Genomic DNA, 23,304 nt, shown 5'->3' with positions numbered 1-23,304 from the left:
TTTTTTTTTTTTTTTTTTTTTTTTGGAGACAGAGTTTCACTGTTGTTGCTCAGGCTAGAGTGCAATGGCGCGATCTTGGCTCACTGCAACCTCCACCTCCTGGATTCAAGGGATTCTGCCTCAGCCTCCCAAGTAGCTGGGATTACAGGCATGTGCCACCACGCCGGGCTAATTTTTTGTATTTAGTAGAGACTGGGTTTCACCATGTTGGCCAGGGTGTACTCGAACTCCTGACCTCAGGTGATTACCCACCTCCAGCTCCCTAAGTGCTGGGATTACAGGTATGAGCCACTGGGCTTGGCCCTTTTTCAGAAACTTTAAGTCCATATGAGGTGAGGATTACCAAAGCCCTTTGTAAAATGAAAAGTACACCTATGACATATCAAAATCATAAGCATTTTTCTTTGGGGAAGTTGTATTTTTAGTAGAGACGGGGTTTCACAGTGTTAGCCAGGATGTTCTCGATCTCCTGACCTCATGATCCGCCTGCCTCGGCCTCCCAAAGTGCTGGGATTACAGGCATGAGCCACTGCACCTGGCCTCCTTAGGGAAGTCATAATGCCCTCCACTTATTTGTGTCCCTGTATTCCCACAGTACCCAGTACCTAATGAGTGTATCGATGACCACCTCCAAAGCCCAGATTTCCTTATGCTTCAGATGACACCTCTGTTTTCTATTCTTTCCTTCACCTTCTCATTACTGAGTTGACAGCCTCAGGTCCAGGGAATCTCTGAGGAATCAGATGACACTTGGCTGTTTTAATGACACACTTGTACTTTGAGTTGCTAGGTCTGGGGAAGTGGAAGCCATGACTCAGCCAGAGCACCTGTTCAGCCCAGGGGAAAAGGGCTGGAGTCTTTCTTTACTCATCTCCTTAAAAGAGAGAAAACCTAAGAGCCTCCAACTTTCCCTCTAGAGCAACAGAGATAGTTTTCATTCCCTCTCTTGATGCAAACCTTTCATAGTGTGCCCAGCAGTTTAACCACATCCAGTGAAATAGTAAGGAAAAGTGTCCCCAACTCTTCTTTTCTAGGTTGAAGAATTAGCCCTCCAATCAATGATCAGTTCTAGAAGAGGGGATGAGATGCTGTCTTCTCACACTGTACCTGAACAGTCACATGATGTAAGCTTAATCAAGTGCAGGCCTAGGAGAGAATGCAAAGTCTGCTCTGCTCCTATGCTGCTTGGGTGGTGAAGAACTGTTGTAAATCACATTACCTAGCCCAAAGGGCTCTGGAAAGTGCTGATAAGAATTTTCTGGTTTAATAAGGTGGCAACTCTACATTACCCACCTTCCTACTAGCTGGTTATACACTAATTAATTTATTAAGTAGTTACTAATGTTTTACCTCTATCCTCCTCGTCATCCATTCTGTCTAGTTACTCAGATGAACCCGGGGGAGAGTGATTTTTGTAGGGATATGTCAAAACTCTTGCTTTTTTGTGAATAAGTAACCTTGGGAATCAAGAGTGTGGCTTCAAGTACAAAGCACAGTGCTAAAAGATGAGTTCCAGTCCTCATCATACTCATCTCTTACCAAATGCCCTCAAGTCAGTCAGCAAAATCATATTTCTAAGTACACAATATTTGAGTTCTCCCAGATTTTGTGTGTTAAGACATTTAAAACCATGATACAGCAGCACATGTAAGTTGGCACAAATCTTATGGAGCTTTCTGTAATAATGTTTGTAAATGAGGTAACATTCTAGTGAATCAGGGGCATTTACCTTTGCCCCATTTTGGTAATGGAGGTGGGGGTATAAAAGGAAAGTGGCCATACCTCTTAGTCATAAGTACTGGGGATACGCAATTGAGATCTGATTTTAAATCATTTTTAAGAATTTGCTGTTTTGAGGCCAGCAGCTTTCCTACTAATCTGTGATGCCCTTGGCCAATACAGATGTTGGTGCATGTAGACAATGAAGCATCAATCAACCAAACGACCCTGGAGTTGAGCACAAAGAGTCATGTGACGGAAGAGGAGGAAGAAGAGGAAGAAGAAGAATCAGATTCCTAAAGAAGGGGGAAAGCCAGGCTGGTCAGTTATACAAATTGCATTTCTAAGTCTCAGGCACTTCTCCTCAAGGAACTCATCTTGCCCTGGGCCCTGTGATCTGCTTGAAAGGAAAGCAAGAACTATAAGGAGGATGTGTAGTTGCAAAAATGGCTCCATCAGTAACTCAAGCTTCAGAATGTTATGACATACAGAAAATCAAAGATGCTGTGTCTTAGCATTGAGCAATATGGGTGGTGCTGTCTGTAATCTGGTCAGATTCGGTTAACTGTTCAAAACAATTTCCTCTGAAATACTGTTGGGAAAGTCTGGCATTTGCAAAAAGAGCAGAGTTTAAATACAAGCCAGTCTTTCCCGTCAACAATGCCTCTTTGAAGAAAACCAATTAAAGGCTGTTTGCATGCCGCTGAATCCTTGTGAGCAGTTAGCTCACAGTCTAGGACAGAAAGATGACAAGGGGAAGGACTGAGGGCCATCTGAGAGCACAAGCTTGCTACCTCTCAGAGGCATTGAAATACTGCATGCTATAAACTGCTTTGTGTAGCTGTTATCACCTCTCACTTGAGACATCACTCACTGGTAAAATGTTTTTATAAATAAATTATAAATAGCCATCATGGAGCCTGCTGGTTTCTAGATCGTGACAGAGAGAAGCAGCAGTTCCTTCTCTGAGGAAAAGATACAACAGGATGGTTTGAAATCCATTTCTAGCCCTTAGGAGAGATGTGCCATGCTTGGAAGACTGGATTTTTTTTTGTTATTTGTTTGAGACAGTTTCACTCGTTGCCCAGGCTGGAGTGCAATGGTGTGATCTCAGCTCACCGCAACCTCCCCCTTCTGGGTTCAAGTGATTCTCCTGCCTCAGCCTCCCGAGTAGCTGGGATTACAGGCATGCATCACCATGCCCGGCTAATTTTGTATTTTTAGTAGAGACAGGGTCTCTCCATGTGGTCAGGCTGCTCTCGAACTCCCAACGTCAGGTTTTCTGTCCGCCTCGACCTCCAAAAGTGCTGGGATTACAGGCGTGAGCCACTACACCAGGCCGGAAGACTGGATTTATGTAACAGAGTAAGAGTTTTTACTTCGTATTTGAAGTTGAGGTTCATTTCTGCATACTGTCCCTTTTCCACTAACTACTATACTGTGAAATAAGTAGTTCTTTAATTTTATAAAATTAATTTCCCCTGCTCAAGCAACAGTAAAAGCCAAACAAAACACAAAGAATCATGTCAAGCAGAACTTATGCAGCAGTTCCCAAATAAAGCAAAGAATACCTTTTTTTGTTAATCCACATTTCATTGAAGTTATTTTGAGCTGCTCTTAGAGGAAACAGCCAGAAGTTTAAATGAGCATGTTCCTTAGAACACACAATGGAAAGATAGGTTGGGAACAAAAAGCATCAAGGTACATAAATTTTGGGGGTCTAATTTAAAATACGAACATGGGTTTGCAAAGTTGGAAAGACTGACTATGAATTCCAGCTCTACCACTAACTGGTCCCTCGTCCTCCCACCTCTTTGCAACTCACTTTCCCATCTGTAAGGTGAAGATACTCACGTGTTCTAGCAGTTTTCACAGGTTGCTATGAGGTGCTAACGAGATCATTTGAAACTCCTACTATCATTGGTATCTCAGTAAGAATCTGGCATTGGGAGCTCAAAACACTGCAAGATTCATGCGGGGATCATAATTCTTGGTTAAAAATTTAAAAACAAAAAAATCTAAGCACCCCTCAAAAGACACCGAGCATGAAAGTAGTCAGATCTGGGTTTTGGATACCAGTTCATAACATTTCTCCTAAGGATGTAGTCTTCTCATTTTAATGAAACATTCTCAGTAGTGGTGGTATCCTGTCATTTGTAAAAGACACAGGGTGTAAATGTTAAAACCCAGCCTGAATGTTTATGTGTTGAAAATGTGTAAGTTGAACTGTTGACTTAGAAAAGCTATACCTCACGGTGAGAAAAAAAAAAAAAGCTGACTAGCTTAGGCAGCAGTATATACAACACTGATCATTTTTTAAAAATCCTGGCAGTATCCCAATTTCTGGTACCTCTAGATTGGAACTACCTACTTAGAAGATTATTTACTCAAGTTTTGTTTTTAATCTAAAAAGGAATGGGCCTTTTATTTATAAATATACATGTTGCTTTTAGTTTCTATAACCTGCCCTTTCAAAGAAAATAATGAGGGGAGAGGTATTGACCAGGCAGCCTCAAATGTACCTAAAAGTTCCCAAAGACTTCTCAGCTAAGGAAAGGGATCCTGTGGCCAGTGGGCCATGGCTTTGTGACATCACTGCCACCTCACAGGCATGACAAAGCCAGCATCAGGCACATTCCTCCTTTCCAGGAAGGTGTGCTTAAGTGGTGAAAGAAGGGAAACCATTGCTTAATGTCGCAAACAGACTATGCTGTCGTGCAGAAAGCTCCCACACCAGGTAGGCAAGCTGGTTACCAGCAAGGCCCTCCTGTGGGCATGACAGCCTGGAAGTGCAGACAGGCCCTCAGCTCAACTATTGGTATATGGAAAATGAGAAATGTTCTGTGAGATAAGAAATATTTTGTGATTTTTCTCAGATTTGCTCCCAGACCCCCATCTCCTGCTTTTCCTTTGTATAAAGAGATCAAAGGAATATACAGGATCTATTCACAGGTCCCACAAGGAAGGGGGTTGGACGAACAGAGAAGGGTATGGGATGAGAAGCGGTGGACTGAGTCCAGAGACTGAAATTACAGGAAGCCCCATTAGTCCAAAGCACTGAACTTGGTGTGGTAGTTCTGCCTTCCAGCCTCCTCCTCATCTTCACCTTTCCCCTTCACCAATAATGCTTGGCTCAACCAGTATTTCTTGCGTACTAAAGAAATTGAAAAGCTTACCACAAAAGCAAAAGTAGCTTTCATCCTTTTTTTTTTAAACTTCATAGTATATTTATTAGAATAAGAGATTAGATTTGTTAAACATCTAGGTTAAAATGGTTAAAAGGATTTTCATACAATTTTAGGCACTATACACGTTGTTTACAACAGCATTGGTACTCGGATATGGGGAAAGATAAATCTGACCTTTTAATGCCTTGATCAATTTGTGACATTCAAAATAATTCCACCATTTAAGAAACATTAATCAAAACTTAAAGAGACATACCACTAAGTATCCCACACAGTATATTGAAAATAAATATAGAAATATAACCAGAAGTCTACAGATCACCACAGTAGACAGACTGGTGAAGCCCCAGCTATCATGGCAGTGAAGGGCTCTGGCTAGATTTGGATGTAAACTGCTGAATTCTACATGAAAAGCTAATAATAATAAAATAACATGATGTACACTTTCTGATGCTCATTTTCATAGCAGCAAAGCATGCTTCACATGCACTGCCTGTGAAGGATCTCACAAGGCTCCCTCCTACTCAGAGAGAAAGTATGCCCAGCAAGAATAAAGTACCACCAAATGTCAAAGAATCCCGAAAATACAGGCAGCCAGCCAGTCATAGAGCAGGAACAGCAGTGCAATTGTAAGAATGACTACCCACAGTCACCAAAATTTCACTGTAATTCAGCCTGGCACGCGTTTTGATCATCAACATACACACAAATAGCCCCAAGCACAAAGCCAATCCACTTAGGGGAACAATAATAGTAATAAGAATAAAGACAGTAATATTAAAAATGACAAGAGTAGAATCTTGGCACATGCTGTGTTCTTCATCCTTTGTCACAGGTGAAATGCACATCTGAACAGAGACAGGCATGGGAAGGAGGCCTGAAAGTGACATGGCAAACCACTGGGCAGGGGACTCGCTCTTTGCTGCTTCCTAAACACTTAGACGCCAGCAGCATGGGTTGGTGTGCTGGGCTGGTGAAGGCCGATAGTGGAGCAGAGCCAACCTGCAAAATCCACTTCCTCAGCATCAGATCTCTTGATAAAAGCATGAACCTGCATGTAAGGAAACGAGAGAACGTGGTGTTAAAAAGAAACAACAACAAAAACACCCACCAGGAAGGAAAATCCCAAGAGTTTCAGGTCTAGAGCTTGTGCTGCACTTGGAAGGAGCACCTGGCACCTGCCCCTAAGCAGCAGTGGGGCCAACTGCAGACCCAAAGACCCGCTCCATCAGCCATAGCAGCTGTGAGGCCTTGGGCAAGTCACCTCTTGGAGCCTACTCTTGCAGTATGGACACAGTAACTCTGCCTTAAATGCTTCACCGGCTTGTTAGAAGGGACAACGAAAATGATGGACTTAGTGCATACTATGCACAGTCTGGCTCTCCAGATATTTACAGTATTACTTAGCTAACCCCACTGCCACCAAACGAAACAGCAGGCGGAGGGTGACTCAGGAAGGAGGCTGAATGTAAGGTGAGGCCGTCAGTATTAGGGAAAGGCTCCATCCCCATGAAGGGGGTGGGCTGACCTTTTCTTTCCCATGGCCCCCTAAGGCCTTTCTCTGGCATGCTTACTCAGGCTGCAGGGGTCACCCCAGCTTTCCCTTAAACTGATGGGAGGGCAGAGGAGACTGGTGTTTGGTATTCTGCAGCCCCAGGCTCAGCTGGACCACAGTGGGCAGGGAATGAATGGGCTCTGGAAGTACTGCACAGGTGACTGACAGAGAACAACAAATGAATAAACAGGTACTGTAAGAATCTGGAATAAATGGACTCACCATGAGTTGCTTCAAATCTGCTCTCTCTGCGGGGTTTTTTATTAAGCTTAAAGGAAGAAAGACAAGGTGAGAGCTATTGCCTGGCACTGGTTCTAGCTCAAATAACATGTTTGCATGCCTGTCTTCTCTGCACACTAGAGGCTGAGGATTGCCTGGGCTTGACTCATCCTCCGGTTCTAAGCACAATATCATGCCCACAGTAAGTTAATACATTCTTGCTGAATCAAAAAGCAATGTGCCAATCCCTGGAGAGCAAGTACCAAAAGGAGCAGCTACTACATCCATGATGTAGTTAGACCTGTCACATAAGTCTTGGCACTCTAAAAAAGGGCTTATGGCAGCAGCTGAGAATCATCAGAGCTGGGAGGGGAAAGGGCAAAGCTGTGCCTGCAGAAGCAAAGCTAGTGCTTCCAGAAATGGGGTGGGGAGCCTGACAAATCCAGAGTACCCTTCCAGAGAACAAGGAGCCAACTTACCATTTATTCACAAAATCTTGAAATTCCAGACTGAAAACTCCACTGGGCAATTTTGGAGGAGGCTGCAAACACATGTTGAGATAAGAAAAATGCCTGGCTCCTTGCTCCAGCCATCTCCTCTCCCCATCCCACCCCCTCCTGCCAGCCAGTGCTATTTTTTTAAAGTCTTCTCTGCAGTCCAAAGGCAGTGCTACTCTCATCCAGTCAAGGAAAGGTGGAAGGCCAGTGCTGCCTTTTGGGTAACCATCTTGGAACCACTGGTCTCAAATAGCACACTTAGAACTGGGACCAAGTCAAGTCCACTCACTTGTCTGGTGATTTTGAACTAACCACTGTTCCTCTCTGAGCCTCAGTTTACTCTTCTATGACATGAAGAGGTTGGGCCTAATGATCTCAGGGACCCTTTTAAGCTCTGAAACTCTACAATGGTAAATCTTGGAGTGCGACATGGAAACGTAACTAGCAATTTACTGGCAGCAACAGCTAGGGGCACATGCAAACCACCAGGCTGGCCCAGGTCTGACAGCACCTGCAGAAGCAAACCGGTTTTTAAAAATCCCTTTTCTGAGCCCTAGAGAGGCAGTGCAAAGTTGATGAAACATTAACTGACAGGGCTGGGTCTGGAAGAATGTTACCTACACACTCCACAGCGAGGCTGTTGTCAGATCCCAGAGCGATCACGCAGCGCTATACACTACAAGGCTCTGAAGCACTGGGCGCACGGTGTTCCATGCAGTCCAGGAAATGTGGGCCAACTTACACACCCAGGCTGGGAGCTGCGTGTAGCTTCTTTGGGAGGTGCTGACCCACGGACATAATGTCCATGATGTCACTGCTCTGATGTACAGCCCCAAATCTCATTTTTAATCTCAAATTAAAATGAGATTAAAAATGAGACACTGATCCCCACCACCACAAAGCCCAACCTAGTGCTCTTCCTCTGAGGGCCATGTCAGTCTGATCTGAGGTGAGGACTAGAACTCAGCTCTTAGAACAGTGACCCAGAGCAAGTCCTACTCTGCAGACTGTCCCTGCTGCTGAGGGAATCAAGGGACTATTCAAGGGAGAGAGGAGACCAGCAGCTTGGCCTCCAGAGGCAGCATCCATTCCTTCTGAACAGGAAAGAGCTAGGCAACAGAGGGGCTGTGTGTCAGCAGAGGCTGCAGTGGATCAACTGCCATGCGGCCAAGCCTCCTAGGAGGTAAGAGTGGGAGGTGGGAGGTGGTGAGGAAGAAAGAGCACTGGGTGGGAATGACGTGGGCTACTTTTCATCTTAGAGGCTCAATTTCCTCACCTGTTTGAAAAGGAACCAATTTGGCCTACCTCAGCAATGCTTGGGAGAATCACATGGGAAATTAATGTGAAAATTTGGAAGAGAGCAGTGCACGCTAGGAGACCAGCAATGGCATATCTAACCTCAGATATCCCTTCCCTTAATATGACTACCACCCGGAACCACCCAGCTTAGGTCCACAGCAGTAGAGGATAGATGGCTTTTTTTCTGACTCCTACAAATGCAACATCCTCTGCCTCCCTCATTATCCTTAAGCAGCAATGATCTGATCCTGAAACTGCTTTTCTACAGCCCGTGGTGCTTAGTATAAAGCTGTGCATATAGTAAAGAGAGGTATATTAAACTTCTAGTAGACTGAACCTGTGACAGGGATGTTTTTTGGTTTTTGTTTTTTTCAGAGCCAACCTCTGCCTCCCAGGTTCAAGCAATTCTTATGCCTCAGCCTTCCAAGTAGCTGGGACTACAGACGTGCACCACCATGCCCAGCTAATTTTCATATTTTTAGTACAAATGGGGTTTTGCCATGTTGGCCAGGCTGGTCTCGAACTCCTTAGCTCATGTGATCCACCTGCCTCAGCCTCCCTAACTGCTGGGATTACAGGCATAAGTCACCGCGCCCAGGATCTGAGTGTTTTCTTAAGATGAGCAAGTAAATTCTAAGGTGAAGGAAACCAGGCGGTACTTACCTCATTGACTATGTAATCCAACAACTCAAAAATTGCCATGGGAGGTCGGCTGTCCATTCCATATGCTACAAATTTTATAAAAAGAAAAAATACTTCTCAGAAACAGATTACTTCTTAACATGAGGCAAGGGGTTGGGTATAGATCCCTGGGACCAGAACAGGGTCATGGACAATAAAAATTAAACATCCACAGATAAGGCTTGAACACAGAGGGGACCAGCAAAGGCAGGGTACAAGTCTGGGCTCTGCCACATCTTAAGTTCATAACCTTTGGCAAATCGGTTCATTGCTGAGCCAAAGTTCTGAGTTTTGTAAAGCACAGACATAATTATGTCTGTCCTTTCCCCCTTCCTTCTACTGAGAGAGGCACAAATGAGATAGCAGCTAAATAACTAAAGGACTTAGTTTTAATTCTCTATGAACTTGCATTTCTTCCTTTTGTCTCCTAGAGTCACAGGCCAGCCTCAGAGGCCACAGCCACCAGCCCCTCCAATGACCTGCCATCAGCTACCCCTAGCCCCCTCTGCTTTCCCCTTTATACAAGCTCTCTCTCATGTGGACCTCATGGAGGTATAGGGCAGGTATCCCTGGCCAGACAGGAGCTACATAAAAAACAGTTGGCTAGGTCAGGCTATTCCCTGAGTACCAGGTTTACTTTCCAATATTCACATTCAGAGAGGCAGGTGGTACTGCACAGTGTTTATCATCTTGGGAGTCAGACTTGGCCACTTACAAGCCTATGTGGCCTTGACAAGGGCCCTGTGCCTCAGTTTCCTCATCTTTAAAATGGAGATTATAATCATATTCACAAATGAAATGCTACTAAAATTCTATAATGCTAGGCAAATCCATGGACACAAAGTAGATTAGGGGTTGTCAGCGGATCAGGTGAGGGGGAGTGGGAGATGGGGTTTCTTTCTGGGGTAATGAAAATGTTCCAGAATGCGACAGTGGTGATGGCTGCACAACATGGAACAATGTACTAAAAACCACTGAACTACATACTTTAAAATGTGAATTTTGTCTTACGTGAATTCTATCTCAATAAAAAAAAAAACTACCAAAAGTCATGATTAAAAAATTAGAACGCAGTGGCTCACGCCTAAAATCCCAACACTTTGGGAGGCCAAGGCAGGAGGATCACTTGAACCCAGGAGTTCCAGACCAGCCTAGTCAACATAGCGAGACCTCATCTATACAAAAAATTTTAAAAATTAGCCAGGCATGCCGGGCGCGGTGGCTCACACCTGTAATCCCAGCACTTTGGGAGTCTGAGGGTGGCGGATCACCTGAGGGTCAGGAGTTCCAGACCAGTCTGACCAACGTGGAGAAATGCCATCTCTACTAAAAATACAAAAACTTAGCCGGGCGTGGTGGCACACACCTGTAATCCCAGCTACTCGGGAGGCTGAGGCAGGAGAATCGCTTGAGCCCGGGAGACGGAGGTTGCAGTGAGCTGAGATCACACCACTGCACTTCAGCCTGGGCAGCAAGAGTGAGACTCCATCTCAAAAAAAACCCAAAAAACTAGCCAGGCATGGTAGCACGGTGGCACATGCCTGTGGTCTCAGGTACTCAGGAGGCTGAGACAGAAGGATCACTTGAGCCCAAGAGGTCAAGGCTGCAGTAAGTCATGATGGCACCACTGCACTCCACCCTGGGTGACAGAGCAAGACCCAGTATCAAAACAAAAACAAAAACAAAAAAACCCCAGAAATTAGAAGCCAGGCATGGTGGATCATGCCTGTAATCTCAGCACTTTGGGAGGCTGAGGCAGGAGGACTGCTTGAGCCCTAAAGTTAGAGACTAACCTGAGCAACATAAGGAGACTATGTCTCTACAAAATAAAAAACAACCTAGCTGGGCATGGTGGCATGTGACTGTGGTCCCAGCTACTCAGGAGGCTGAGGTAGGACAATCACTTGGGCCTGGGAAGTTAAGGCTGCAGTGAACTGTGATCGTGCCATTGCACTCCAGACAGAGTGAGCCCCTTCTCTCCCAACCCCCCAGATAAATTATAGCCTGTAGTCCCAGCTACTCTGGAGGCAGAGGGAGGAAGACTGCTTGAGCCCAGGAGTTGAAGACTGTGACTAGCCACTGCACTGGGCAACACAGCAAGACCCTTAATAATAAAAATAATACAAAAGGTTAAATAATGTATACAAAGTCCTAAGTGCAGTGCCTAGAACATAGTACATACTCAACAAATGGTAGGAAGTAGTTGGTAATAACAACACCCACCTGGAGACCCTTGCTGCTTCCTCCTAGCCCTAGCCTGGCATCCAGGGACAGAGAAATCAGTCTTGGCAGACTGTACAGAGAATCAGCCCTCCAGAAACCCCTGAAAGTAAGGGACCCCCCAACACACAGTCCAAGATGGGGACACACCAGGCTACTCACAGCTAAGGGGCCTCCCGGGGGTCCTTGGCCTAGGTGGGGTCTCAGCCGCATCTCCCTCCACCTGGCACCCAAACATCAGTTCCAGCTCCTTGGCATCTGGAGGAGGGATGGGATACCTCCCAACCGCCATCTCTACCAGAGAGAGTCCCATGCTCCAGATGTCTGACTGCACAGAGTAATGAGTCCCCTGGAGTCTTTCTGGCTGCAGGAGAGACAGACAGTTATAAATACCTGACCTAACATGGACCCCTGGGTCTGCTAATGCATTTTCTCTTCTGTCTCTTCTCAATAGTTCATATCCTGTTTCAAGAGCTCCACTAACCTCTTGAATTTGGCCTTCCACCTACCCCCAAACATTGTGTTTACCAAATCCTAGCTGGCTTCTGTGGCTTTGACCCCTCATCCCTGCTCTCTCTCTCCTATAATCTGGCCTAAACTGACAGACCACATGTAATCAGCTGGGCCCTGGCTGCCACTTCAGCCTGTGGTTCCAGCTTTACCCAGCTTGGCCACAGTCTTGCACGCACAGGGCAGCCTGTCCGAACCCCAGCATGAGTGGCTCATCTTGTCACTGAATGTGAAACATGAACCTTGTGGAACGCGGGTTGGGAATGAGGTGTGCCGTGGATACATAGAACAAAAGATCTTGGGTCAGTGGGCCTGAGACTTAAATCCCAGTTCCGGGACTTACAAGCTAAAGGATCCTGACTATCAGCCTCATCTATAAAATGGGGCTGCTGCTGGGCCAGGGCGCAGTGGCTCACGCCTGTAATCCCAGCACTTTGGGAGGCTGAGGCAGGAGGATCACATGAGATCAGGAGTTCGAGACCAGCCTGGTCAACATAGCGAAACCCTGGTCTCTACTAAAAATACAAAAATTAGCTGGACGTGGTGGTGCATCCCTGTAATTCCAGCTACTTGGGAAGCTGAGGTAGGAGAATCATTTGAACCCGGGAGGCAGAGGTTGCAGTGAGCCAAAATCACGCCACCACACTCCAGCCTGGGCAAGAAGAGCGAAAACACCGTGTCGGAAAAAAAAAGGTGGGGGAGTGGGGGGGGTCAGCTGCTGATGATGAAAATGACAGTAACAATGACATAAGAAAACTCTACTTAGGGTTACTAAGAAGATCAAATGACAATGTATGTCACATGTTGTAAAATGCTGTACAAATATTGGTTGATATTGGTGGGAAGAGCCAAAGAGAAAAAATGTATACAGTGCTATGTAAAAGCATTATTTTTAATGAGCATTATTTGAAATAGCACATGTATTTCAAGAACCCTATCGAAAAAATATTCATTCTGGCCATAGTATATTCATTTAGACATTAACTTCTCCTGTAGCATTTTTCACTAACTCCAACACTGGACTATTTTGGAACTGACCATATAACCACAAAAACCCAAACCATTAAACCCTTGACCAGTAACTCCGAGGGCCTGTTAATGGATTTTGAACTTGAGAGTTGGCAGTCAAATGGCCCAGGATGCCAGCTGCTCAGTTACTAGACATTTAGGGAAGAAACAATAAGGAGATGACAGAGAAGGAGTTCTGCTGTGGATCACTGGAGTGGAGGGGTGGGGATGTGGGTCAGTGCCAGGTGAGTGATGTTGACAGTGGCTGGAGTCACAGTGGGGGGTAGGCGCCAGCAAGAAGGAATGAGGATGTGTTCACACTGGGATCTGGGCACAGGTGCCAAATCCTCCCTAAGAGGCAAATGAGGGTGTGCTGTGCAAAGGGCATCTGCCTGGCAAGGGGGCAGCTAGCTTTCAATCCTGGCTCAGCAAGGTTAAGCAGGCAGGTTGCTTAACCTCCCTGAATCTAGACTTCCTCACCTCTAAAATGGGAACAATAATCTTTATTTCCTGGGACAACCACATGGATCAAATGAGACCTTCCAGGGACATGACATGTGCTTTGACAGAGAACACATAAAATGTGATCTCAGTTAAGATCTGAGCCTCTGCGCCTGTCCCCCCTTCCACACGGGCCTGCACTCCCTGCCACTTCTGTAAAGACTGCCTACTCACTCCAACGCTTCTCCACTCTGCCACACTTCAGCACTGGCCCAGACTCACGTTTCCACCTTTCCGAATCATTCTCAGAAATGTGCTATCCATGCACCCTCCCACTCAGCCAACTAAACATCTACCCACTTGCCAAGCATTCCCTGAACACCTACCACATGCCAGGCCCCACGCCAGGCACTAGGGACAAGAGAGACACCTTGTCCCTGTCCCCAAGGAACTGGTGATATGGAGGAGGGAAGAGAACATGCTGGTGCTGCCATAGTGTGAGGATAGCCCCACACAACACTCTGGTAACAGTGGGAGCCAGCAGAGCTGGGAGCAGGAGGGAAGACGCCCAACACTGGGTGTTGGCTGAAATGGAGCAGAGACTCTGGCGAGGGGTCCAGGTGTGCTGCAGTTAGAGGGAGGAGTAAATGACTGACAGACATAGTGAGGAGGGAGAAAAGAGGCTGGACAATTCTGAACAGACTCTCAGGAGTTGGGAGCTACAAGATACTGAAAGGATGGGCTGCTGAGAAGGCACATTAAAAGCCAATGCTCAGGTTTCTACCTTGGGAAACCAGGAAGATGATGCTGTCTATTTACTGCTAAGAGAAAAGGAGGAGGTGAGGTAGTTTGGGGTGGGTCATATCTGAGCATCCTGGGTTTGTGGAGCTAAAGACGATCATGTAGAGATGCCCAGAGGAGAGCTGGAGCTCACAATCCTTCAGAATGAAAAGCTGCATTCTGGAGCTGCACAATCCTCTCAGTGAGTCAAGGCCCCAATATCCCAGTTATGCTCCAAGGCCTAAGAAAGACCAAGACCATCTTCCCATTCAACTTCATCTCCTCAGGGAGGACCACTGTGCCTCCTCCCTCACTTCTCATCCCCCACCCAGCACAAGACTCTGGCTCCACAGGAAAGATACCCACTGGGCTCCTATCCCTGACCGTACAAGAAGCTCAAGCAATGGAAACTTCTGTTCATACCGACATGTAGGACCTTGTGCCCACGAAGGAGTTGGCCATGGAGTCGATGAGCTGCCCACTGACCCCAAAGTCACAGAGCTTGATCTCCCCACGGGAGTTGACTAGGATGTTGGAGGGCTTGACATCTGCAAGGAAGAGAAAATAGAAAAGGAAGGAATTGACACAGGTAGATTGGGGAAGAGAAGGGTCAGCATTCCACACAGACCAGCCCTGACCCTGAGTCCCAGGACAACACCCCGTCCGCCATCAGGCAGCCCTTGGCTTGCAAACACTGTACACCAAGGCCCCTTGTTCCAAGTTCAAGAAGCAACTGACAGGAGATGAAATGAGCAGCTGCTTTAGAAGTAGAATAGAAAGACAGTCGATTTCCACTCTGAGAATGCAGACTTGGCCAGATGACCCACAGGAAGGAGTCTGTTATCATGAACAGTCAGGATTTCGAAGTCTGTTGCTTCAACCACCCATACTGGTAAGACATACTATCTATGGTTGGATCATGAAGGAGGCAGGAAAAAAACAATAAAACCTATCTGCTTGCTGAAGCTACACAGGCTAGAAGGGGACAGGGTTTGGCGGGAATTCCCATTCTAGACCTCTGCACCAGGCACAGAGCATGTGGGTCTTTTTCTTATGAGTATGTGTGGCAGGGGTGGGAGCTGAGTGATGATTCCATTGCACTGGAGTCACTCACCTAACAGCCTACACAGCTACATCTACCCTGCCAGTCAAGGGGAACCCCTTGCTATCTGGCGCTGGAACGTGAGAGGGCTTAAAGCTGCTCCTCAGAGGCAAAACAATGTTCCCATCCCCCTTCCTTGTACTCTTATTATCACCCCATCCCACCCATCTGGTCACTGTCACAAATACCAGTACATTGGCCCTTAGTTTGCAGAGACCTAAATTTCCAAACTTTTTTTTTTTCCCACTGTATCCTCTGATTCATAAAGTGTCCTGTAAAGTGCATAGACCAGGGTCAATTATCCTCATTTATAAGTGAGAAAACCAAGGCTGGGACTTGGTGAAGGTCCCTGGAGCAGGGCTTTGTGGAGCAGACATCAGCAATGAGACTCACTTTGAGGGCAGACCATGTCTAGGGAAATCCTTAATAGTCATAATATAAACACCACATAGGAGATCTAGAAAATCACAGAAAAAATCCAAACCTCCTATGATACAACCCAGCAGAGTCACTACTAACGTTTCATTATTTTTCCCTTCAACACTGTGTTATATGAATGCATTTATTTATTATTTCTTTTTTAGACACAGAGTCTCACTAAATTGCCCAGGCTGGGCTTGAACTCCTGGGCTCAAGCAATACTCCCGCCTCAGCCTCCCAAGTAGCTGGGAGGATAGGTGCGGGTCACCATGGCCGGCTATTTATTCTTAAACAGATTCAAACAGGTCTATTTAAGTATCTTTCCAAGGGCAAATTGAAAAACAAAAGCTGGCGGTGCCTCATGCCTATAATCCCAGCACTTTGGGAGGCCGAGACAGGAGGATCACCTGAGGTCAGGAGTTCAAGACCAGCCTGGCCAACATAGTGAAACCTTGTCTCTAATAAAGATACAAAAATTAGCCAGGTGTGGTGGTGCACACCTGTAACCCCTAGCTATTCAAGAGGCTGAGGCAGGAGAATCATTTGAACCCAGGAAGCAGAGGTTGCAGTGAGCCAAGATCGTGCCACTGCACCCCAGCCTGGTGACAGAGTGAGACTCTGTCTCCAAGAAAAACAAAAAAAGGCTAAGGCCCAAGAGATCCAGCAACTTGTTCAAAGTCACACAGCAAAAACTGGGTAAAGCTGAAAGCAGATCCCAGGCCCTCTGACACTTAACACCTGTCCTCTTCTACCCACCCTACTGCCATGGTCTAACAGTCGCCACCTACTGTCCACTGAGCACCTGCTACCTTACCTGTGGGCTCTGTGTGGGCACCAGGCAGACAGCAGGCAAGAAACTGACCAAGTCCCCCACTGTCATGAAGCTTCAATTTTAGTGTGAGGAGACAGACAATAAATCAATCAATGAACAAATGTGTAACATCAGGTGGTCTTAAGTGGCACAAAGAGAAACATAAAACCCAGCTGGGCATGGTGGCTTACACCTGTAATCCCAGCATTTTGGGAGGTTGAGGTAGGCGCATCATTTGAGGTCAGCATGGTGAAACCCTGTCTTTACTAAAAATACAAAAATTGGCTGGGTGTGGTAGCACAAGCCTGTAATCCCAGCTACTCAGGAGGCCGAGACAGGAGAATCGCTTGAACCCAGGAGGTGGAAGTTGCAGTGAGCCAAGATCATGCCACTGCACTCCAGCCTGAGCAATAGAGTGAAACTCCGTCTCAAAAAAAATTAACAAAACAAAACCCTGTGAGGGCAGAGAGAGTAAGGGGGGTACTGCCATGACAAGGTGGAAGAAACGGCCCTGTGAGGAGAGGACACTTGAGCAACTATGTGAACAGAGAGAGGGAGTGAGCCACGCAGCCTCTCAGAGAACCATGGGGAGATTCTGAACTTCGGGAGGAGAGGGGCGAGTCCTGTTCTTTCCCTGGGCCTAGTGTTAGGACAGGGCGCACAAACACTTCAGCCGAGGCATGAGTCCAGCAGTTGCTTGTTGGAGTTGTACCTCCTCATCCCACCATGCCCATGGCCCCTCAGAGGACAGGCGTTGGGTGCCTGGCCTCTGGAGGTCAGGAGGTCAGGATTTGGAAAATCATGCTGAGAATGGAACGAGACTGAGAAGGGTAAGGGGTGTGACAGCGCCTGCTGGAGTGGCACACCAGGGCGCTCTGACACAAGCCCTCTTCCACACCTCCCACCCAGTGCCATCGCCTCTCATCCATGCCAGGCCACACGGCACCAGGCTCCCTCACCTGGCCCATACTCTCCCCATGGGCTGTTTAGGCATGACCTGTTAGGCCTGTTTTAGAGTAAAAGAGTAGCACTGGCTAGTGACACAGAAGCCCTGTGTCAAATCCTGACCCTGCCACTTACTCTCCACGCAGCCCCGAGCAAGTCACTTGACTTTTCTGGGCCATGGTTTGCCATGAATGAAAGAGTCACAATGGCGGTTCTCATACCATCACAGACCAGGATCGATGTAATAAGGCGTGGCATATGAGCAGCACACCACGTTATAGGAATAGAGAATGACTGCTTCACAGGCTGCCCTCCGAGATCAGCAGTTCACAGAACCAGACACCTCTCCTTCCCCACAAGAACACAGTCTCCTCCACCCAGGCCAGCAGCTTCTTCCTTTGCTGGCTCAGACACCTCTCTTCAGGCTGCAGCTACTGCTCAGGCATGACTGTGCTGCATCTAGCTGTCCTTGTATCTGATCTCTATTCACATGGCAAGCAAGCCTCCCTTTTTCAAACTTACATAACACAGCTTGCCGCCATCCCTGGCTGTGAGCTCCAGCTTCTCCCACCCGTTCCAGGAAACAATACTGCCTAGGAGGCAGCAGAGATGCAAGGGGTTGGAGAGGAAGAGAAGGGAAATTCTAAGGGGCTTTTCACTGCTGGACCACATTGGTCCTGGGAGCCAGATCCCAGAGGGCCTCACAAGAAGCCACCTGGAAACCTGGGCACATGAGATCACTGAACCCCAGAGCACGCTGCCGGAGCTGCCAGGCTAGGACATCCCTCTTGTCCCTGCGCCTGCCACACCCAAGTCTAGCTCTTCTCTGGGGATGGAAGAGAGGCACGTGATGGCAGACAAGTCCAGAGAGAGTTCATTTCTTGACCTCCCTCAGCACCCCACACTTGCTTCCCACAATAGCCAGGTGCTTCACACACTGTTCCTGTCTCCAGCATTTTCTCCCTCCACCTGCCTGCACAGAAACCAGCACTCCTCCAGCGGGACAGCCCCTGCACAGAGCCTGCCATGGCTCCCCTCTGCCTCAGAGCACAGTCCCAAGCCCCTCTGCCCAGGTTTCCATGCCCTTCACTGTTTCCTCCTTTCCTCTCCAACTTCTCACCACAACACATCTCCACATCCACTTTCTCCTGGTTGGAGCTGCTCTGCCTCTCTAACTGCCCCTGTGTAAGGAGTCTCGCCTTCTCTTGTGCTGGTCCTTGCATCTAACAAGTAGTCCTTTCAAATCACCCTGTCACCTCTACTCCTAGGTGCCTAGTTCTTCTGAATCCCCTTCTCAACTTGGGATAATGCCCTGCTCCTGGAGTCCTGGGAGGATTAACTGGGCTTCCTCTCATTCTCCTAGCAGAGCCCTCAAACATTCGAATCACAGGCCCAGTCCTTCTCTACTTAATGAGGCCACCTCTGGGCCTTGGGTTCTCTTTCTGATCCTTTGTTAACCGAAAGGTGATGCTGAGAGGGCCCCCAGCAGCTGGTGGGCCAGGCTGCATTCTGGAGGAAGCATCAACCACCCAGTAGACTCCCAGGCTCATAAGCTTCCCTAGGAATCCCACAGGAGGCTGAGATCTAATAACCCCAATTCTGCTCAGCTTCTGTGACAATGAGTATGGGTAACCCCTCCTTCCTCAAAAATGAACAAGGAGGTTTTATGAAAAACTCAGAAAGTATGTTCTTCTCCGGTATTTTCTGTCCCAAAATAACACTATTCAAAGCCTCCTGATTTTTCCCTCAAGAGCACATATTTTGAAGTTTAACTATTAAGTATTTTCTAACCCTCTAAAATAAGGTGTTTGGATAAAATAATTTAGGGAGTTGTTTATTCTAGAAACACAGAGTATCTGCACTGAGCTATGAGTAAAAAGGACACAGGGATTGTTACCATCAGGGGAGACAGAATCCAACAAATGACAAGAAAACGTGCACGTGTAAAGGCAAAGATGAAGATGTGGTCAAGGCCCCGTGGACTAGTCTAAATTCTTCCAACTAGGTGGGATGGGTGCCACCCACTGGATGATAGCCTGAGTAGCTGACAACGCCCTGGCAGGCAGATGAATCAAGGTGAATCTCAGCCTTCTATGTGTTTCCACTATATCCTAATACCTTCATTTTGTTTGGTTTAGGCTAATATTAAAAGCAACTTAATTCCCTAAGGCAAGATGGAAGATGATGGGGCCTGGAAGAAAAGAAAGGCAGAGGAGGGGTGGAAGTGGGGAGCCCAAAAGAAAGAGAAGAGGTGGGGCTGGGCGCAGTGGCTCACACCTGTAATCCCAGCACTTTGGGAGGCCGAGGCGGATGGATCACGGTCAGGAGATCGAGACTGTCCCGGCTAACATAGCGAAACCCCATCTCTACTAAAAATACGAAGAATTAGCCAGGCGTGGTTGCAGGTGCCTGTAGTCCCAGCTACTCGGGAGGCCGAGGCCGGAGAATGGCCTGAACCTGGAAGGCAGAGCTTGCAGTGAGCTGAGATCATGCAACTGCACTCCAGCCTGGGTGACAGAGCAAGACTCCCTCTCAAAAAAAAAAAAAAGAAGAGGTGGAAGGAAGGAGTGAGGGGCTGCTGAGAAGCAGAGTGACACAGGGAAGCTGCATTCTTGCTTATTTGTGACAAAGGCTGAATCCAAAAGTAGATAAGCAACAGTTAAAGGATTTAAAAAATAAAAAAACAAAGGCAAATGATTTTTTTAAAAGGCAACTTGAGGCTTCAAACGACCTCTTCTTAGCATCCTTGGCAGAGCCTTAATAACTCTCCCCACTGAAGATGAAGAAACAGAAAGGGAGCTGACTGGATGAGTCAAATTGCACCCTCTACAGAGCCCCTCCAGCCATCCATGGCCTCGGGGAGCTAGTTAAGTAGCAGAGATAATTAAATTCAGAGAAAATCCCCAACTCTTCAATTAGCCATTACTCATAACCTCTTTTCCCCCACCCAAATTTCCTTCCCCAGGAGCACTGGAAAAAAAGCCAGAATGCAGCTGGGAGACTAGGTGGGAGAATGAGAGGTGCAGGTGAGCCTAGCAGGCCTACGAAGATCCTACAGCAGCTCTGGTTTATGGAACACCTGCTGTGGCAGGCCTTTTAAATATACTAGCCTCTGTTTTTGTTTTTTGGGGGGTGTTTTTGTTTTGTTTTTCTGAGACAAAGTCTTACTCTGTCACCCAGGCTAGAGTGCAGTGGCATGATCTCGGCTCATTGCAACCTCTGCCGCCTCCCCAGTTCAAACACACTATCTTCTTTAATCCTTACAGTAACACTGTGAGAGAAGCATTATAAACCACTGCACACAGATGAGAAACACTGAGGCCCAGAGTAGGGAGGCGTCACCTGTCAGGGTGGCACAGGGAGCTAACGATAGGGCCTAGGGTTAGAACTCAGACCTCTGAGGGAGCATTCTCTCCAGGATCTAGAAAATCAGGGCCCAGACAACAGGACTAAAGGCAACCCATAAGAAGCTGTACTCCAAAGTTTCAGAAGAGGCGTTATTGAGCTGTGGCTGGGGAACGAATCACTCACATTACAGATGTAACGAGCTTTACTTCTGGGAACAAGGATTTGACTTGGGACAGGCTGAAATCCCTGAAATTCAGTAAGGAGAGAATAATTCTCCACTCCAGTTTAGCGAGTGAGCACGATGCTTCTTTCTCAGCTCCAGCCCATTATCCTTCTTGACAAGGCCAACTGCAAGAAATGTGCTAGCAGCAGGAACCACTTTCAAGTTTATCTCCCTCACTTTCAAGATTTTCACAACCAAGCCCAGCAACTGCATTTTCTTTTCTTCCTTCCAAGCCTCATTAGTTTTGAAATGCTTTCCTTCTCTACCTTCCCTACACTTCTCTCTGCCAATTCACTGCTCATCCTCTGACCCAGAGGGCCCATAAACCCTGACAATTAAACACAGGATGATGTTGCAGGAGTTTAGGATTTGCTTTTCATTAGCACACAACATTCCAATAAATTATCTAAATTTTGAGGCCGGGCATGGCCGCTCAGGCCTGTAATCCCAGCACTTCAAGAGGCTAAGGCGGGTGAACTGCTAGAGGCCAGGAGTTCGAGACCAGCCTGGGCACCATGGCAAAACTCTAGCAAAAATACCAAAAAAAATTATCTAGGCATGGTGGTGTGCACCGGTAGTCCCAGCTACTCAGGAGGCTGAGGCATGAGAACTGATTGAACCTAGGAAGCAGAGGTTGCAGTGAGCTGAGATCGCGCCACTGCACTCCAGCCTGGGTGACAGTGAGACTTTGTCTCAAAAAAGTAAAATAACATAAAATAAATTATCTAAAATTTTAATACAGAATGTAACAAAAGCCAGAGCAAAAGGTATAGGGGGTTACAGAGAGAAGAGAGGTGTAATAAAAGGAGAAAGAAAGGAAAGAAGAGCAGTCAAGGGAAATGCTTATGAATCCCAGATTCCCTGACAGCACTCTTTTTTTTTTTTTTTTTTTTTTGCTGAAGTGATACGATCATGGCTCACTGCAGCCTCGACCTCCTAGGCTCAAGCGATCCTCCCACTTCAGTGCACGCCACCATGCCCAAGTAACTGTTTCTGTTTTTGGTACACAGGGTCTCCCTGCTTTGCCCAGGCTGGTCTCAAACCCCTGGGCCCAAGTGAGCCTACTGCCTCAACCTCCCAAAGTGCTGAGATTACAATTGTGAGCCACTACGCCCAGCCTGATTTCTCGTTTTTAATGACCCTTCATAATATTTGGCAGAATACCCCTAGTTTACAGAGATGGAAATTGCGGCTGGAGGATAAAATCTCTTGCCAAAGGTCACAAAATAACATGAAAACAGCATATTTCCCCCCAACCAGATTTGGACTACCTCAGAAGAGCAGATACGCAATGTATCACAAAGCCAATCAACCACCTACAGGCAGCAGAACAAACTTGGCTAACTTGAGTACTTCTCATATGCTATTCAAGAAACGGAAATTAGCTAAAAATCTGTTTTGACCTGCTGAAGGCTAATTTTGTTCAGCAGGAGAAGTGGGAGGTAGTGAGGTGGGTGTTAAAACAATGACAAAAGAAGATAGGCCAGAGTTCTGTTCATTATTAAACAATGAGTAGGAAAGAATTTCTAGTAATGTCACCATATTTATGTGACCCTGCTCCACCAAAGTACGGCCTCCCCATTTGTGCCTGGGTCACAGCTTAACATAATTCACCAAAAAAGGTCTGGAAAAAAGGTCAGGAAACTACTCACCAGTTATTTCTAGCTTGGGATAACCCCTAATGGAAAGACTTAGAAGAATGTGTTTGACAATTTAAAGACAGATGTCAGGCATTCCTTGTCTCCCCATCACACATACTTCTTTGGGGCAAATGCAGCTTTAGGTGGAGACTAACAATCAGAGAACCTTGTCCCTGGCTACAGGGCAGCCCCCTGACCTAGGCTCGGCTACTCATAGCTCCCTATCCCCTGGCCATGGTGATCTCATAGGTCTGGGCACATGACCCCTAAGAGTCCAATCAGGAGTCCTCGCTCAGAACTTTCTAATTGAAGTGAGAAAATTCTTCTGATAACAAAACTGTAAAGCAGGAAACCATGGTTCCATCTGGTAGACAGCTGGCCCGAGAGAAGAAAGCCAACATCGAAAAGGAAACGAGAGAGAGAGAGATCTAACAGCTTTTTATTTTTTTTTTTTTGAGACGAAGTCTCACTCTGTCGCCCAGGCTGGAGTGCAGCAGCATGATCTCAGCTCACTACATCCTCTGCCTCCCAGGTTCAAGCAATTCTCCCTGCCTCAGCCTCCCGAATAGCTGGGACTACAGGCACCTGCCACGATGCCCAGCTCATTTTTGTATTTTTTAGTAGAGATGGTGTTTCGCCATGTTGGCTAGGCTAGCTAAGAGCATCTTTTTTTTTTTTTTTTTTTTTTTTTTTTTTTT

The 23,304-nt window shown here is 46.8% G+C and overlaps 2 protein-coding genes across 4 annotated transcripts in view; one reads left to right on the top strand and one right to left on the bottom strand.

Moving 5' to 3' along the window:
- Nucleotides 1-6,700, top strand: part of SNAPC5 (small nuclear RNA activating complex, polypeptide 5, 19kDa) — an 8,098-nt gene extending 1,398 nt beyond the window's left edge. The window contains exons 2-4 of one of the 3 annotated variants that reach the window (XR_001004691.1): nt 1,035-1,124; nt 1,903-2,177; nt 5,743-5,824. Coding sequence is in view for 2 of the 3 variants with exons in the window: in XM_011968472.1 (XP_011823862.1) it covers nt 1,035-1,124; nt 1,903-2,019 (207 nt within the window). In the remaining variant the exon portion in view is untranslated. Of the gene's footprint in view, nt 1-1,034; nt 1,125-1,902; nt 2,634-5,742 lie in introns of those variants that run through there. The other 2 variants (XM_011968472.1, XM_011968466.1) reach the window with 2 other exon arrangements.
- Nucleotides 4,910-23,304, bottom strand: part of MAP2K1 (mitogen-activated protein kinase kinase 1) — a 130,156-nt gene continuing 111,761 nt past the window's right edge. Inside the window, exons 6-11 of the mRNA XM_011968489.1 lie at nt 14,541-14,665; nt 11,541-11,742; nt 9,141-9,205; nt 7,161-7,222; nt 6,685-6,730; nt 4,910-5,958 (exon numbers count right to left, since the gene is read on the bottom strand). Of these exons, the coding sequence (XP_011823879.1) occupies nt 5,845-5,958; nt 6,685-6,730; nt 7,161-7,222; nt 9,141-9,205; nt 11,541-11,742; nt 14,541-14,665 (614 nt within the window). The 3' untranslated portion in view covers nt 4,910-5,844. The remainder of the gene's footprint in view (nt 5,959-6,684; nt 6,731-7,160; nt 7,223-9,140; nt 9,206-11,540; nt 11,743-14,540; nt 14,666-23,304) is intronic.

The sequence above is a fragment of the Mandrillus leucophaeus genome, unplaced genomic scaffold (genome assembly GCF_000951045.1).
Source record: "Mandrillus leucophaeus isolate KB7577 unplaced genomic scaffold, Mleu.le_1.0 Scaffold12, whole genome shotgun sequence".
Taxonomy (NCBI): Eukaryota; Metazoa; Chordata; class Mammalia; order Primates; family Cercopithecidae; genus Mandrillus; species Mandrillus leucophaeus.
Note: the sequence above shows the minus strand (reverse complement) of the source record. Positions and strands in the feature narration are given on the sequence as shown.